Source organism: Dipodomys spectabilis, unplaced genomic scaffold (genome assembly GCF_019054845.1).
Source record: "Dipodomys spectabilis isolate Male_0828 unplaced genomic scaffold, ASM1905484v1 ptg000208l, whole genome shotgun sequence".
NCBI lineage: Eukaryota > Metazoa > Chordata > Mammalia > Rodentia > Heteromyidae > Dipodomys > Dipodomys spectabilis.
The window spans coordinates 356217-374607 of record NW_024870885.1 but is presented as its reverse complement, the minus strand read 5'-3'; the positions used below and the strand labels follow the sequence as shown (position 1 = coordinate 374607).

At 50.0% G+C, this 18391-nt stretch overlaps 1 protein-coding gene across 1 annotated transcript in view; it reads right to left on the bottom strand.

Annotated features, from left to right (window-relative positions):
- The window catches only part of Tbcd (tubulin folding cofactor D), a 164854-nt gene that overhangs the window by 109227 nt on the left and 37236 nt on the right, over window positions 1–18391 (bottom strand). Inside the window, exons 8-13 of the mRNA XM_042696601.1 lie at window positions 13019–13064; window positions 11995–12127; window positions 10228–10370; window positions 8713–8773; window positions 7656–7730; window positions 2262–2356 (exon numbers count right to left, since the gene is read on the bottom strand). Of these exons, the coding sequence (XP_042552535.1) occupies window positions 2262–2356; window positions 7656–7730; window positions 8713–8773; window positions 10228–10370; window positions 11995–12127; window positions 13019–13064 (553 nt within the window). The remainder of the gene's footprint in view (window positions 1–2261; window positions 2357–7655; window positions 7731–8712; window positions 8774–10227; window positions 10371–11994; window positions 12128–13018; window positions 13065–18391) is intronic.

The following is an 18391-nucleotide window of genomic DNA, read 5'->3' as shown; positions in this document are numbered from 1 at the left end:
TTGACCTCTGCTGTACCGATCACAATTCCTCACAAATTCAAGGTAAGAAGAAACGTGATAAACAATCCATTCAGTCTAGGCTATAGAAACAGCTGCCACCTATACTAATACCTGGGAGCACAAGCTCAAGCTGTTCCTCAGTCAGCAGGGACACAAACCAGACCACGATGAGATGACATTCCATACTCATAGGGTGGCTTTTTTTTCTGGTCATAGGGCTTGGGCACTGCCCCTCAGCTTTTCAGCTCTTCACTTGAGCCACAGCGCCACTTCCGGTTTTCTAGTGGTTTACTGGAGATAAGAGTCTCATGGAGTTTCCTGCCTGGGCTCGCTTTGAACCACAATCCTCAGATCTCAGCCTCTTGTGTAACATTGCCTTTTTTTTTTTTTTTTTTGGTCAGTCGTGGGGCTTGAACTCTGGGCCTGGGCGCTGTCCTTGTGCTCTTCAGCTCATGGCGAGCACTCTACCACTTATGCCAGTGCCACTTCCCGTTTTCTAGTGGTTTATTGGAGATAAAAGTCTCACGGACTTTCCTGCCCGGCCGCCTTTGAACCGTGATCCTCAGATCTCATCCTCCTGAGTAGCTAAGATTACAGGCGTGAGCCACCAGCGCCTAGCTACATTGCTATTATTTTTTTTTTTTTTTGTCGGTCGTGGGGCTTGAACTCTGGCGCTGTCCCACAGCTCTTCAGCTCAAGGCGAGCGCTCTACCACTTGAGCTACAGCGCCACTTCCAGTTTTCTGGTGGTTTATTGGAGATAGGAGTCTCACGGTCTTTCCTGCCCGGGCTGGCTTTGAACCACGATCCTCAGATCTCAGCCTCCTGAGTAGCTAGGATTACAGGCGTGAGCCACCAGCGCCCGGCTCATTGCTATTATTTTTAAATAAAGAGAAACAAAAAGAAATGGCGGTGAGGTTGTAGAGAAACTGGAATCCTTGTATATAGATGATAAGAATGTAAAATGGTACAGCCATTAGAAAAGTTTGGCAGTATCTTAAACTGACTCAGCAGTCTCTCCTACAAAACCTTGTACACAAATGCTCACAGGAGTATTATTCACTACAGCCAAAAGGCGAGAACAACTTAAATGTTTGCCAGATGATGAAAGAATAAAATGTAGTAAATGAATACAATAGAATACTATTCAGCTGTAAAAAGATCTGGCCTGCTACAAAGTGGATGAACATCAAAAACAATGCCCTAAGTGAAAGAATTTAGACATAAAAGAGCACATATTACAGAGTGCTTATGTGAAATGTCTAGAAAAGGCAAGACAGAGCAGTAGAGAGGGGATCTATTTTGCCCAGGAGTTGGAGAGTTAGGGTGAGTGTCTGCACGCAGGATCAGGGTTTTTACCTGGAACTATGAAAATGGTAAGTTAAGTTACAGTGCCATTACACAACTCTGAGTGTACTAAAGACCACCTAACTGCACACCTTTCGTGAGTAATAGTTATCCAGTAATGCTGGTTTTGGAAAAACAAAAGACTAAACAAACAGAAGTGGTAACCACAGTGGATCTGCACGCTCACTTGTAGCGCTTGGGGTAGACAACTTAACTCAGTGCTGGTGAAACAGGACACATGGTCCAGCATCTTTCTTCTGGACAAAAGCCACCTCTGGTGCATCGACTGTGGGATTCACTCAGACAGGTCCTTGAGGCCTCTTCAGACTTCTTTACCTCCCACTCAGAGAGCATCTGCAGCCACACCAGGGGCTTTCCCCATCAACTATACGGCAGCAGGCCCCTACCGCCCCATCTTCTGCCTCTGGCTGAGAGCCAGCCTGGCTCGTGGGTCCTTCTGCTTATCCACCACACTGTGCTCCACGGAGGCTGCTGGAGAGCTCTTCCAGCTTTCTACTCCACTCCAGCAGCCTCATCCCAGGGCACCACTGTCAGGCAGGCAACACAGAATGTTGCAGGAGCACTGGGTTCTACAGCTGCAGGCGCTCTCAACAGGTGACAGCAAGAGAGTGGAAATCAGCTCTCAAGGTAAGAAAACCAGACAACACAACAGCCCATAGCCCTCCAGATCCAGAATGCAGGGTATCTGCTTAGGGAAGTTCTACAGCTTATTCAAGAGGTCATCAAGAAATTGTCAAGCCTGGTATGAGGAAGGAGTCTGGAAGGTGCATCTAATGCACTTTGCTACACTAACACTAGGTCTACAACTGGCCATGCCAGGGTTACAGCTCAGCAGAGGAACGCCATCATGCCACAAAAGTCCTAAGGACAGATTAACGTGTTTCAATTACTTACCCTCTGAGAGTCGCAAGGGGAGTAACAGGCCTCGTCTACCAAGTTCAGCAAGTGCCAGACATCCACCATGCCATGCCTTGTCCATCTCCTGAAAACTGAGTTCAGAGTTCTATGGTCAGCTCTCAGTTCAAAGCCCACAGTTTAGCACATAACATAGGCTACCCAAAAAGATGCTCTTTTTGAAATAAGACATAGCATGAAGATAAATGTCACACCCAGTACACCTCTCTTCAGAGCTCTCAAAAACAAATCAAAGTCCTGGGTCAGCCCAAGTTCCAACTCAGAGCATCTACCACTGTACCATATGGACCAGTGGCAACACCAAATAAACACCAGCCTCAGAGAGTCTTCCCAAGTCAGCCGTGAGGCTCCAGCTACTCTGCATACCCAACCTCAGCCCCGAGGATCCCAGACAATTCAGATGTCATTGATTAAACACAACAAAATGATTCCTATTGTTTACTCATGTGATCAAATTCAAGATTTAAACATCAGAATGAAACCATTTGCCAGGGCTCACAACTGCAATCCTAGCTACTCAGTAGACAAATCTGAGGATTATGGTTCAAAGCCAACCAGAGCAGCAAAGCCTATGAGACTCTTCGCTCCAATTAGCCACCAAAAAGTCAGAAGTGGTGGCTCAAGTGGTAGAGTACCAGACTTGAGCAAAAAAGCTAAAGGTCAGCACGAAGACCTGAGTTCAGTACTGGCACACAAAAAAATTTATTTTTTAATTAGAATAAAATGGCATTTAGAGATTTTATTCTTGCACTAATGGGGCCTGGAACATGGATGTTTTTCTTTTGAGCTCCATCTTGCTATGTTACCTGGCTGGCCTAGAGCTTCTGTGTCAGCCTCCCAAGTAGCTGGGCCCAAGGCGGACCACATGGCCACCTGAGATAAGGCCTTGCTCTTAGAATTCACAAACTGTATAGACCACGGTAATGACCATTTGCCTTGTGAAGGTTAAAATGTGTTGTGACTTTAACTAAGAATCACTATTCCACAATACTGTGAAATACGTGACATTTATGTAATCATCTAATCTCAATTTTTTTATAAAAGTGAGGGAAGGGGTGGGTTAGGAGCGATGGGTGACAGTGTTGTCTGACACCTTGTATTCATATGCTGTTTTATACAACTACTTAAAGATAACAATAAAATGTAAAAAAAAGAATGTCCCTTTAATAGCTCAGAAGTTCTCTTCAGGATGTGGCCTGTTATGATTATTAGTATGAGTGATTATGCTCAGACTGGTCAAGGCTGCTCTGAAATTTCCATTTTTGCTACCAACATAAATATAGAAATACATCTAGCAAAAAGCAAAACAACTGGGGGGCGGGGGGAGGATGGGAAGGGATGGGAAGGGGAAACAAAGGAGGAGGCTACAATGCTTGATAAGAAATGTGCTCATTATCTTGCCCATGTAATTGTAACCCCTCTGTACAGTATTTTCACAATAAAAATAAAAATTTTTTTAAAAAGCAAAACAATTTATAACACGCTTATTAATTTTTTTTTTGGGTCGGTCATGGGGCTTGAATTTTGAACATGGGCGCTGTCCCTGAGCTCTTCAGCTCAAGGCTAGCGCTCTATCACTTGAGCCACGGCACCGCTTCTGGTTTTCTGGTGGTTCACTGGAGATAAGAGTCTCACGGACTTTCCCGCCGGGGCTGGCTTTGAACCTCCATCCTCAGATCTCAGCCTCCTGAGCAGCTAGGATGACAGGTGTGAGCCACTGGCGCCCAGACCATTTCTAAATCTTAATGTCAGCATTTGTATCCTTTTGAACTTTATTAGAAAGAGAGGCTTGTCCATGAGCCTTAATAACATCTGAATAAACATATCCATATGATAACCCAAATACAATACAATTAATGTCTTTTCTAAAGGGAAGGAGTGTCGCTGTGGCTCCTGCCAGGCAAGGCTAAGATCACCACGGCACATGCATGCCTGGGAGGGCGCCTGGTCCTCAAATGATAGGAGGACAGGGAGAAACTTCAATCAGGAACTAAAAGCAAGCTCCAGCCCTCAAACTCAATCCAAGAAGCATCCAGAAACACAAAATCCATGGACATAAAAGGCATACGATGATGGGAGCCAAGAGAAGCAGGAAGAGGGGCCAGGAGGCTCAGGCTCTACCCACCACGGTCCTTCCTCCAACATGCCGCGCTGCTATTGTGGCTGAGGATTCAAGAGCAGTAAGATCACTTCTGCCCTCTAAAACTCAGCTATATAAATGATATGTACAAGCTGGTGCTAGTAATCTTCATGCCTAACTACTCCAGAAGCTGAGATCAAAACTGCAGTTCAAAGCCAGCCTGAGCAGGGAAGTCTATGACTCTTATCTCCAATTAAGCACTAAAAAAAGCCAGAAGTGTAGCTGTCGCAGTAGAGTGCTAATCGTGAACAAAGAACCTAGGGGGGGAGGGGGTGTTTAGTTGTGGAGATGGGAGGGGAGGGATGATGGGGAAAAACAAAGGAGGAGGCAACAATGCTTGATAAGAAGTACTCATTACCTTGCTCATGTAATTGTAACCCCTCTGTATGGTATTTTCACAATAAAAAAAAAAAAAACTTAAAAAAGCTCAGGGACAATGCACAGGCCCTGAGTTCAAGCCTCAAAACTGGCACCAAAAAAAAAAAAGTAGAGATGCACAAATAGCATAAATAACAGAAACAATGCAAGATTAAACTAGTCAGGATGACTAACACTAGGCCAAGACCACAAGCCAAGAGAAAGGAGTAAAATCTGGAGGAATGGCTCACACCAGGGCCCTACAAAGCCCATGGAGACCAATAACACCCAAGGGCAGAGAAAGATGCAAAGGAAAACTCCAGAAGAATTTAGATAAAAAGCTCCAGCTAGGCTGGGAATGTGGCTTAGTGGTAGAGTGCTTGCCCAGCATGCTTGAAGCCCGGGTTCTATTCCTTAGCACCACATACACAGAAAAAGCCAGGAGTGGTGCTGTGGCTCAAGTGGTAGAGTACTAGCCTTGAGCAAAAGAAGCTCAGGCCCTGAGTTCAAGCTCCACGACTGGCATTGATAGATAGATAGATAGATAGATAGATAGATAGATAGATAGATAGATAGATAGATAGATAGATAGATAGGTAGGTAGGTAGGTAGGTAGGTAGATAGGTAGGTAGGTAGATAGATAGATAGATAGATAGGTAGGTAGATAGATAGATAGATAGATAGATAGAAGCTCTAGCTAAGAGCACGTGATCATGCCTAAAATCCCAGCTCTGCAGGAGATCATAAGTAGGAGGCTAACAGTCTGAGGCCAGCCCAACAAGAATACAAAACTCTACCTAAAAATGACTAAAGCCAAAAAGGAATGGAGAGATAGCTATAGCAGAAGACACCTGTGGAGGCCCAATCCTAATATGGTCACCAAAAAAAACACTAAACGACCAGTGAGTATGTACAGCAATACCATAGGGAAAAAAAGAAAAAAGAAACCACTTCAGGAAAACCACTGCCCCCAAGGAGATGGGTGTGATCCCAGCCTTGCCACCCACCAAGGCCAGCTTCTGAGAACGCTCTGAGAGAGCAGGGCGGGCTAGCAGCCTTGACCACTGCCCGGCAGCACAGGGAGAGGGGCAGCAGCAGCACACCGCCTGTCCAGACCCTCCAGAAAGAGGCTCCAGGATCACAAGCCCATAGAACCCCCACAGAGAATCTGTATTTGCTCCACAAAGCAACCCCAATTAGGAGAGTACTTTCTGCTAGGAATATTTCTACTACACATAGCATTACTTCAACATAGATGCCCAATGTGACATACTGTTTCCTGCACTTGGTAACTGTCACTGAACAGCCCTGAGGCTACACAAGGCAGAGAGACCTGCTACAGAAGGAAACCGACGGGGTTGCTGGCAAGTCTGTCCCGAGAGACACAGGTAGCACACCTGGAACATCCAAAGTGCTGACAGTGCACTTCTGCAGCCAGTCATAGCCAGAGAGCATGACAGAACACCGCAGCACCAGCTCCTGAAGTGCCAAGGCAAAGCAGCATCCTGAACAAGGCCGAGTCCTGTCACATATAATGTAACAATCCTCAGGGAGGCAGTGGACCAGTCCCCTGCCTGGGAATGGTCCCAGGTCAAATTCATCACCACACACACACACACACACACACACACACACACACACACACACACACACACACACACACACACACACACACACACACACACACACACACACACACACACACACACACACACACACACACACACACACACACACACACACACACACAGGCCATGAGCTCTCAGATCAGAATGCCCTTTTAAAACACTAAAACATGGGCTGGGAAGGTGGCTCAGTGGTACAGAACTTGCTTTGCATGCATGAGGCCCTGGGTTTGATTCCTCAGCACCACATAAGCAGAAAAAGCCAGAAGTGGCACTGTGGCTCAAGTGGTAGAGCTGAAGAGCTGAGGGACAGTGCCCAGGCCCAGAGTTCAGGCCCCACGACCAGCATAAATAAATGAACAAACAAATAAATAAAACTTGAGCTGGGCACTAGTGGCTGTAATCCTAGCTACTCAGAAGGCTGAGATCTGAGGATCTTGGTTCAAAGCAAGCCTGGGCAGGAAAGTCCATGAGACTCTTATCTCCAATAAACCACCAGAAAACCAGAAGTAGTGCTGTGGCTCAAGTGGTAGAGCACTCGCCTTGAGCTGAAGAGCAAAGGGTCAGTGCCCAGGGTTCAAGCCCCACGACCAATCAAAAAAAAAAAAAAAAAAAAAAACACTAAAATTTGCAGGGCGCCAGTGGCTCACGCCTGTAATCCTAGCTACTCAGGAAGCTGAGATCTGAGGATCACAGTTCAAAGCCAGCCCAAGCAGGAAAGTCCATGAGACTTTGATTAATCTCCAATTAACCACCAGAAAACAAAGTGGCGCTGTGGCTCAAGTGGTAGAACACAAGCTTTGAGCTGAAGAGCTGAGGGACAGTGCCCAGGCCCAGAGTTCAAGCCCCACAACTGACACACACACAAAAAAAACTAAACTAAAATTCCAGTGAACACTGACTCCAGGCCTCTGTCCCAAGTGTCTCCCTCGACAGCTGCAGCACCATAGGCTTGTGGCCATACTACAGATGGAGCACCTTTCATCACAGAAAGCTCTGTCTACAATGCAGACCCAAGTTCATACCTAAGAAAGAAAATCCTGTGTGCACAGGTTCCACACTAGCTTCACTTCTTCCTAAAGTTTAAATATAACCATGTTGACAATAGCAACACACAAGATGACCAAAATTGCCAAGTTTAGCTTCAAAAGGTAAAAATAGGTTTGGGGTTTTGAAGAACAGCTCGACTGAAAGGGGATGTTAACAGGACCAAGAGCAACGCTGCAGCTGTGCCCGAGTGTGAGAACAAACCTGAAACAGTCCAGCACAGACCCCACCACGTCGTCTGCCAGCTCTTTGGGAAGCCTTCCAGCCATCCTGCCAATTCTGGAAAGAAAAGCAACAGTTCATCAGACACACATGCGCATTCCAGCCAGCCCTGCCCAGCAACCACCCTATGTGTCAGGGAGGAGCAGGCAGCATCATACCCCACAGTAATGTGGGCATTGAGTCCATTACTAATGGTTAAGAGCCACCAGCACAGGAGCACCAGATGCTTGCTAAGCTCCAATTCTGGCTGTTCATCTGGCGGGCGGGGGGACCCCCACAACCCCCCTTCCACAGGAAACACTTTTGGCTCTCAATGATGTCGAAGGGTGGGGAGCCCACACAGGGCACAGGGCAGAGAGAGTCCTGAAGTCAAACTCACAGGAAAGGCCCTTTCAACCTAATCTCATACCAAGCCACACTGACTACGGGCTGAAACTTAGCACTGCTGATATGAATGCCCTTTGGCCCATAGGGAGCTCCAAAACATATGCGGTCACAGTGGAACCTGTAGATAGAAAAGTCCCCGCTGACCCATACTTGCCAGCCCTTTCCACAATGGAGTCTCACAGATAACTTAAAACTATACATCTATACCTGCAGAGCTCACAATCGCACTAGAACCTAAAACTCACATCTTAAAATTAAGTTATAAAAGAAGAAATATGACTTAAAAAACAGTCATTCTATCTTTTGAGAACCTGTAAGGAGTATGAAGCTCTCAAACCCCATGTGAAGTATTTTGTGGGTTTTTTTTTTGGATCCGGTCGTGGGGCCTGAACTCTGGGCCTGGGTGCTGTCCCTCAGCTCTTCAGCTCAAGGCTAGCACTCTACCACTTGAGCCACAGCGCCACTTCCGGCTTTTTTCTTTTTGCTTATGGGATGCTGAGGAATTGAACCCAGGGCCTCATGAATGCAAGGCCAGCGCTCTACCACTGAGCCACCTTCCCAGCCCCCGTGTGAAGTTTTTAAGGACACTGAGATACAGGCCTGTCCCTCTCCTAGGACGTCACTTCGCTCCTCGCGAGGCACCAGCACTTACCCTTTGGCTGCAGACCACCGCACCACCGTGTCATTGTCCTTCAACCCAACCAGAAGCTGTTCTGTAACAACCAGAACATGAGCTATCAGCCTCAGTAAATTCTTTCTTTTTTTGGTTGGTCATGGGGCTTGAACTCTGGGCCTGGGTGCTGTCTCTTCAGCTCTTCAGCTCAAGGCCAGTGCTCTACCACTTGAGCCACAGCACCACTTCCAGTTTTCCAGTGGTTTATTGGAGATAAGAGTTTCATGGTCTCTCCTGCCCAGGCTGGCTTTGAACCGCGATCCTCAGATTTCAGCCTCCTGAGTAGCTAGGATTACAGGCGTGAGCCACGGGCGCCCATCTTCCTCTATTTTTTTTTTTGGGTCCGATCGTGGGGCCTGAACTCTGGGCCTGGGCGCTGTCCCTCAGCAATTCAGCTCAAGGCTAGTGCTCTACCACTTGAGCCACAGCGCCACTTCTGGCTTTTTCTGCTTATGTGGTGCTGAGGAATCGAACCCAGGGCCTCAGGCATGGGAGGCGAGTGCTCTACCACTGAGCCACCTTCCCAGCCCAGCTTCCTCTATTTTTAAATGAACCCAGGAAACCCATTTTTGTTACTGTTCCTAATGGAAGCCCATCAGAGAAGTCAACCAACCAAGTGAAGAAGGCCCAGTGCAAGATGAAGGCTAAGGGCAAAGCAAAGGCTCAGAACAAGGGTCTGCCCCAGCACATAGGAAGGGGGGCTGAGGGCAGCTGAAGCAGCTGGGGACCTTCCAGGCAAGCGTCTGAGCCTGCTCCTGCAGGATGGGCCCTCAAAACACTTTGGCCACAGGACACCAGCAGCCCCAGAAAACCTGGGAGAAAAAGCAGGGGAGCAGGATTTGAGACAAGCCAACAAAAGGGCGACGACAAAATATGCCTGCAGTGATGATCAGAGAGCAACAAGGAAGAGGCCAAGGAACTCCGTATGGGATGGTGGCGTTCCGAACGGCCTTGAGCAAGCCAGGGAAGGCACCAGATGTCACATCACAGCAACAAGGAAAGGGGAACCTGGGCAGCACGTGAGGGCGATCTGTAGTCTAGGTGGAAACCTGCCCTGAAGGAGCAGATAGAAGTAGGCAGAAGGTCAGCCTGGCCCAGCCCGCTCAGCCAGGGTCCCCATAGGAAAGGGCACAGAGCGGAAGGTGGGCAGAAGTCTCCATTGTGTGACTAGAGTACTGGGCCAACCTCCCCACGGTAGGAGCTTCAGGAGTTGAGATGGCCACTGAGGGAAACACGAAAGTGCTACAGATTCAAGAACCAAGTGCCCACCTCGACCACCCTGAGAGCCCTAGCTCCCCAGAGACACCCAGGGCGATGGCCAGGTGGGCCAGGTATGCAGAAGGAAGTGTGACAGCTGAGAGCTGGGGGAGCCTAAGGCTGCTAGGGAGCAGCCCGTCCACGGAGAGGACAGGCCAGTGGCCATCCGTGCAGTGAGGGTCCCAACACGGGAGGGAGCAGAGGAACAGCCCAGGCAGGGTCCCACGCCCCACCTACCTATCACACTCTCCACCCCCTCTGGGATGTCATAGTCCTCCTCAGCATCAGACGCCACGCTGTCAGTCGGTGGCTTCTGCTCACCTTGATCCTGGGTGCAGAGCTTCAGATTGGCAGCCAAAGACCGGCTGCCACGCTGATACCTATGCAAAACAAAGCACACTCAGGTAAGCTAGTACAGCCTGAACCTACAATCAAATTTCTTGGTGATTCAAGTCATCAGTTTGGCTGAGGATCTGGCTTAGTAGTAGAGTGCTTGCCTTGAATGCATGAGGCCCTGGGTTTGAATCCTCAGCACCACATAAGCAGAAAAAAAGCCAGAAGTGGCGCTGTGGTTCAAGTAGTAGAGCGCTAGCTTTGAGCTGAAGAGCTGAGGGACAGCGCCCAGGCCCAGAGTGCAGACCCCACAACTGACCAAAAGAAAGAAAGAAAGTAAAGCCTAAGTATGTTACCAATTATAGAGTTGGTAAATACTATTATAGAATTGTATGATCAGTTATAGAACTGTATTGCCAATTATATGTAAGGACTTTAAATTATAATCCGTCCCCCAAGAATGTCCCCAGTACTTGTGAGCATGAATTTGACATGTCTAGGTAGATCTGGATGCTTCCAGGTGGCCCTCCCAAGTATGAGTTAGCCTCATCCAACCAACTCAGCTCAACAGAACAAAACACTGTCCTTCCTGCCTGTCTGTCAGCTTGACCAGAGTACCAGTTCCTCTGTGTCTCCAGCCTGCTTCCTACCCCTGCAGACCTCGGATCTCACCAGGCTGCCTAACTGTGTGTACCGATTCCTTAGGCTGACTGTGGGAATGGAGACATCACTCACAGCTGGCACTCTACCATCTGAGCCATACCTCCCGTTCTGGCTTTTTGATGGTAAGAGTCTTGCAGGTAAGAGTCTCTAAGGTTTTTCTGCCCAAGCTGGCTTCAATCTGTGATCCTCAGATCTCAGCCTCCTAGATAGGTAGGATAATAGGCATGAGCTACTGGAGCCTACCCAATAAGCTCTTAGAGTGAACTGTATACTAAATACTCAACAAGTATCTGAACCACAACATTATTTCTGTAGAATTTGCTGCCATTTGCAACAAAGTTTAACCAACTGAACTTAAAATATGGCTTCCCAAATCATATTTCAAGTTACACTTGAAATAAACAGAACTGAAGGTTACTAAAAACACGCATCCTAGGAACATTGCCAGAGTCTGTGCCACAGAGCCAGCGATTCAAAACCACTGATCACACCCAGCACCATCTTTACCACCAAGCACAGACATTCCACATCCATAGCCTGTATCCAGACGGATCACAAATCAAAAGGGAGCTTCCGGCTAGGACTGTGGCTCAGTGGTAGAGCGCTTGCCTAGCATGCATGAAGCCCTGGGTTCCATTCCTCAGCACCACAGACACAGAAAAGGCCGAAAGAGGTGCTGTGGCTCACGTGGTAGAATGCTATCTTTGAGCAAAAGAAGCTCAGGGACAGCGCCCAGGCCCTGAGTTCAAGCTCTAGGACTGGCAAAAAAAAAAAGAAGCTCCCCCAGCAGCCACACCAGTGACCACATCCTGCACATGAGCAAAGCAGGCTTCTCTCGTCACCACTCCAGCTTCAGCTAGTACAACTGGAAGACCAAAGGAAGATCACTCCTTTCCCAATGAGAAGCACTTCAGAAACTAAAGAAAGATCAACTCAGAAGACAGGTTTTCCCATCAGCCCATGTGGCCGTCCCCCCAGGGTAAGAGCCTGCCCCTGCCCCTGACTCACCTCCACGTCGCCACCTTCGGCTTCAGGAAGGTGAGCCCGAGACGCTGCACAAGCTTCACGCCCAGCTTCCGCAGCTTGGTCTGGCTGCACTCGGGGAGTCTGCACCTGTCAAGGCACTGGAGGACCGTGCTGGCTGCAAACAAGAGCATGTGACTCAGCCGAGACCAAACTCACCCCGTATCCAACACAACCAAGCCCACGGGCAGGTGAGGGCTAAGAAATACTGAGCACCAGAGCCCTGACCTACAAGACCCCCTTTTTCCAGGGTTTCTGTCAAAAGCAGGATGGAAGAACCCACTGAGTCACTCAGCACAATGCAGGAACGGTGACAACGACAGAAAAGGAGGCTGGGCCTCATGGTGGAAAGGTCTCACATAGGGAGCAGCCTGTCAGGACCCTGTGCTACACAGGCCAGTCAGACCTGGGAGAAGCCAAGGCCAAGAGAGCACAAGGACAGCATTCTATGGACAGCCATAAAGGCCCAGGACAGAAACAGAGGCCTAGCTCTCAGAAATGGGCTTGAGGTGAAACAGACCGTACAAGGGAGAGGAGGACACAAGAGCAGTCAGGATGGAACCAACAGAGCAGATGAGGGGACAGGGACCCGGTTGCAGGGGGAAAAAGGAGGCTGGAGCACAGGAGGAGGGAGGGAGGACGAGAGGTTAGTGGGGATGGGAGGGGGAGGGGGAGGAGCGGACGAGGCCACAGGGAATAAAGTCCACGGGAAGTGGCCGCTACAGGACCCCTGCAGGCTGGTGGCAACTGTGAACAAGACACAGCAATAAGGTGCTAAGAGCCTGGATCTCCAGTACAGAAACGTCAGCAATTTCCTGTATTTCAAATAATTAATAAAGTTTGCCAAAAGTCCCACTTACCAAGACACACAAAACAAAAAAAACCTAAGGGCTATGAGAGCATCTAAATACACCAAATTAGATTCCTACACTACGGATCAATGTTCAGGGACCATATGCAGAACATACTGACATCATACCAGAAAACTGACATCACAAATTCACCTTACCATAAGGTAGACAGTCTTCACGTTTTCCATGCTTAAATATTTGAGCCTGAAAAAGAAGGTGAACATCAAAATGTTATAAATACAAATGTACAGTTTTTAAAAAAAATAAACTATCACGCCGGGCACTGCTGGCTCAGGTCTGTAATCCTAGCTACTCAGGACGCTGAGATCTGAGGATCGCAGTTCAAAGCCAGACCGGGCAAAAAAGTCTGTGAAACTCTTATCTCCAATAAACCACTAGAAAACCAGAAGTGGTGCTGTGGCTCAAGTGGTACAGCGCTAGCCTTGAGCTGAAGAGCTGAGGGACAGTGCCCAGGCCCAGAGTTCAAGCCCCACAACCAACAAAAAATAAACAAGTAAACGATCACAACAGCTTATTGCATCCTATAGAATTTACTGTGAACACACATCTCCTAACAGCAAGAGAAGAGAACTACTGGAGATTGGAGAAGGAACTTTCCCACAAGTCCCTTAGAACAAGGGTACAACCGATGAAGTCAAGCCCTGAGGGGGTCTGCTCCAAACACGCAGTGTGTAGACTGAGCTAGGCTTCAAGGAGGAAGCAAGAGAGCCTCAGAGAGGTCAAGTTATCTGTGCAAAAGTAACAATGCAGTGGACTAAACTACCCACACAACAAGCAGCAGGGAGACAAAGGACTCCTTCCTCAAGAGCACTAAACACAAGAACATCTGCCCCACCCTCGCAGGCAACATCCACAGGCCGCAGCCTCTGACAGGGTCGCCTCCCTGAAACCACAGCTGTTTGCGCATGTGCACCACTCACTGCTCTGCAAGAACCTGCTGGTTACCACCAAAGAGTGTCCCAGTGAGACTGGGGCACTGGCTCTCACTGGGTAACCGCAACACCGGGTCTCGCTGGCACACTGGCTCTCACTGGGTAACCGCAACACCGGGTCTCGCTGGGGCACTGGGTCTCACTGGGTAACTGCAACACCGGGTCTCGCTGGGGCACTGGCTCTCACTGGGTAACCGCAACACCGGGTCTCGCTGGGGCACTGGCTCTCACTGGGTAACTGCAACACCGGGTCTCGCTGGGGCACTGGCTCTCACTGGGTAACCGCAACACCGGGTCTCGCTGGGGCACTGGCTCTCACTAGGTAACTGCAACACCGGGTCTCGCTGGGGCACTGGCTCTCACTGGGTAACTGCAACACCAGGTCTCGCTGGCACACTGGCTCTCACTGGGTAACCGCAACACCGGGTCTCGCTGGGGCACTGGGTCTCACTGGGTAACTGCAACACCGGGTCTCGCTGGGGCACTGGCTCTCACTGGGTAACCGCAACACCGGGTCTCGCTGGGGCACTGGCTCTCACTGGGTAACCGCAACACCGGGTCTCGCTGGGGCACTGGGTCTCACTGGGTAACCGCAACACCGGGTCTCGCTGGGGCACTGGCTCTCACTGGGTAACCGCAACACCGGGTCTCGCTGGGGCACTGGGTCTCACTGGGTAACCGCAACACCGGGTCTCGCTGGGACACTGGCTCTCACGGGGTAACTGCAACACCGGGTCTCGCTGGGGCACTGGCTCTCACTGGGTAACCGCAACACCGGGTCTCGCTGGGGCACTGGCTCTCACTGGGTAACCGCAACACCGGGTCTCGCTGGGGCACTGGCTCGCACTGGGTAACCGCAACACCGGGTCTCGCTGGGGCACTGGGTCTCACTGGGTAACTGCAACACCGGGTCTCGCTGGGGCACTGGCTCTCACTAGGTAACTGCAACACCGGGTCTCGCTGGGGCACTGGCTCTCACTAGGTAACTGCAACACCGGGTCTCGCTGGGGCACTGGCTCGCACTGGGTAACCGCAACACCGGGTCTCGCTGGGGCACTGGGTCTCACTGGGTAACTGCAACACCGGGTCTCGCTGGGGCACTGGCTCTCACTAGGTAACTGCAACACCGGGTCTCGCTGGGGCACTGGCTCTCACTAGGTAACTGCAACACCGGGTCTCGCTGGCACACTGGCTCGCACTGGGTAACCGCAACACCGGGTCTCGCTGGGGCACTGGGTCTCACTGGGTAACTGCAACACCGGGTCTCGCTGGCACACTGGCTCGCACTGGGTAACCGCAACACCGGGTCTCGCTGGGGCACTGGCTCTCACTGGGTAACTGCAACACCGGGTCTCGCTGGCACAATGGCTCTCATTGGGTAACTGCAACACCGGGTCTCGCTGGGGCACTGGCTCGCACTGGGTAACTGCAACACCGGGTCTTGCTGGCACAATGGCTCTCACTGGGTAACTGCAACACCGGGTCTCGCTGGGGCACTGGCTCGCACTGGGTAACTGCAACACCGGGTCTCGCTGGGGCACTGGCTCGCACTGGGTAACTGCAACACCGGGTCTCGCTGGCACAATGGCTCTCACTGGGTAACTGCAACACCGGGTCTCGCTGGGGCACTGGCTCGCACTGGGTCACTGGCTCTCACTGGGACAGTGACCCCAGTGGACACTGATTCTCACTGGGTAACTGCAACACCGGGTCTTGCTGGCACAATGGCTCTCACTGGGTAACTGCAACACCGGGTCTCGCTGGGGCACTGGCTCGCACTGGGTCACTGGCTCTCACTGGGACAGTGACCCCAGTGGACACTGATTCTCACTGGGTAACTGCAACACCGGGTCTCGCTGGGGCACTGGCTCGCACTGGGTCACTGGGTCTCACTGGACACAATTCTTACTTTCTAAGTTCTCAGTTGGGAAATTTATTTCCAATTTGATGCCTGGTAGACAAGTGTAATTCTGAGTCTCCAAAACACTGAACCAAAAATTCCTAAGACTTAGTTCATCTACAAATCAGCAAATACATTTTTCCTCTGGGGGACAGTAACTTGAAGCAGAAAAGTCCTTAAGAGCCGGGCGCTGGTGGCTCACGCCTGTAATCCTAACTACTCAGGAGGCTGAGATCTGAGGATTGCGGTTCAAAGCCATCCCGGGCAGGGAAGTCCGTGAGACTCTTATCTCCAATAAACCACAAGAAAACCAGAAGTGGCACTATAGCTCAAGTGGTAGAGCACTCGCCTTGAGCTGAAGAGCTGAGGGACAGTGCTCAGGCCCAGAGTTCAGGCCCCATGACTGACAAAAAGAAAAAGAAAGAAAGAAAGGAAGGTCCTTAAGATTCCATTATCAAAATAACCATCAAAAAGCTGTGCTGGAGGCACACCTCAAATGGTAATGCACCAGCCAAGCAAGCTAGCTGAGCAAGTAAGCCTCAGTACAACACAAAAATAATTACTAAGCCGGGCACCAGTGGCTCACGCCTGTAATCCTAGCTACTCAGGAGGCTGACATCTGAGGATCGAGGTTCAAAGCCACCCCAGACAGGAAAGCCTGTAAGACTCTTATCTCCAATAAACCACTCAGAAAACGGGAAGTGGCGCTGTGGCTCAAGCAGCAGAGTGTTCACCTTGAGTTGAAGAGCACAGGGACAGCGCCCAGGCCCAGAGTTCAAGCCCCATGATTGACAAAAAAAAAAAAAGATAGAGTGGAGAAAATTTTGAAAAACAATCTGGCCAGCTAAGAAAAAGTTTAAAGCTGTGAACAAGAAAGACACAGTGGGGGCTGGGAAGGTGGCTCAGTGGTAAAGTGCTTGCCTTGCATTCATTAGGCCCTGGGTTCAATAACTCAGCACCACATAAGCAGTAAAAGCCGGAAATGGCGCTGTGGCTTAAGTGGTAGAGTGCTAGCCTTGAGCTGAGGAGCTGAGGGACAGCACCCAGGCCCAGAGTTCAGGCCCCATGACCAGACCCCCCCCCCCAAAAAAGGACACAGTGGCTAAAGTAATTAGTGCCATTATACTTAGAGGAGGAGTCCAATGGTGTCATAAGTTCTTCAAAAAACTAACAAGCCACTTAATAAAATGAATGCTAGGAAGATGAAACATTCTAAGGGAGAGGGCAAAAACCATGGGAAGAGGACACTGACTGAGGAAGAAAGGGCGTGCAAACGTAGTCATTCCATTCATTGTACACTGTGTGAAAATGGAACCACATAGCTTGGGGTGGGGTGAGATGGGGAAAGGCAAAGGAAAACAATGCAAGGGCGGCACTGACCTCATAACCTGGCTTCTGAAATCAAACCCCTTTACACAACTACTTAACTAAAAATTTATTTTTGGCCAGACACCGGTGGCTCACGCCTGTCATCCTAGCTATTCAGGAGGCTGAGATCTGAGGATTGTGATTCAAAGTCAGCCAGGGCAGGAAAGTCCATGAGCCTCTTATCTCCAACTAACCGCCAGAAAACCAGCATTGTGGCTCCAGTGGTAGAGCCAGCACCTTGAGGTGAGGAGCTCACAGTGGCACTGTGGCTCCAGTGGAGCGCTCGCCTTGAGCTGAAGAGCTGAGGGACAGCGCCCAGGACCCAGAGTTCAAGCCACACAACCAACAAGAAAACAAAACAAAACACAGTCTCTCACTTTGCCGGGCGCCAGTGGCTCATGCCTGTCATCCTAGCTACCGAGGAGGCTGAGATCTGAGGATCACGGTTCAAAGCCAGCCCAGGCAAAAATGTCCGTGAGACTCTTATCTCCAATGAACCACCAGAAAACCGGAAATGGCGCTGTTGCTCCAGTAGTAGAGTGCTAGCCTTGAGCTGAATTGCTGAGGGATAGCGCCTAAGCCCAGAGTTCAAGCCCCAGGACTGGGGGGAAAAAAGTATAAGCTTATTTGTAAGATTCTCCTTTGAGAGCCTTAGGGAGTATCCGGCTCACACAGGGCTACCTAGGGCAGCACTTTCCTAGGTTCAGTTACCTTGCACTCCAATGTAGCAATAGTCCAAGAGAGCCAAGCACTTGTAAAGATGATGGCAGAACTTAGATCATCCTAAGAGTTGTGGGGTTGCCGGGCGCTGGTGGCTCACGCCTGTAATCCTAGCTACTCAGGAGGCTGAGATCTGAGGATCGCGGTTCAAAGCCAGCCCGGGCAGGAGAGACCGTGAGACTCCTATCTCCAATAAACCACCAGAAAACCGGAAGTGGCGCTGTGGCTCAAGTGGTAGAGTGCTCACCTTGAGCTGAAGAGCGGAGGGACAGCACCCAGGCCAAGTTCAAGCCCCACGACCGACAAAAAAAAAAAAAAAAAAGAGTTGTGGGGTCATGGAAGCATTCAAATGAAGACCAGGAGCCTAGGCAAAGTGTGGCAGAGTCAGGACCCCTACAGCCAGCCCGAGTCAGGCAATGCAAGAAGATGCAGTGAAGACCCCAGGATTCTGGAAACTGAGTCAGGACTGAGAAACACCTATCCAGGAAAAATGCAGGCAGAGAGGAACTAGTCTGAGAGAGATCACGTGGGTTACAGAAGGGTGGAGCTTCCCAAGCCCTTTGGCGATCAGAGCAGGCCAACTCTCGTCC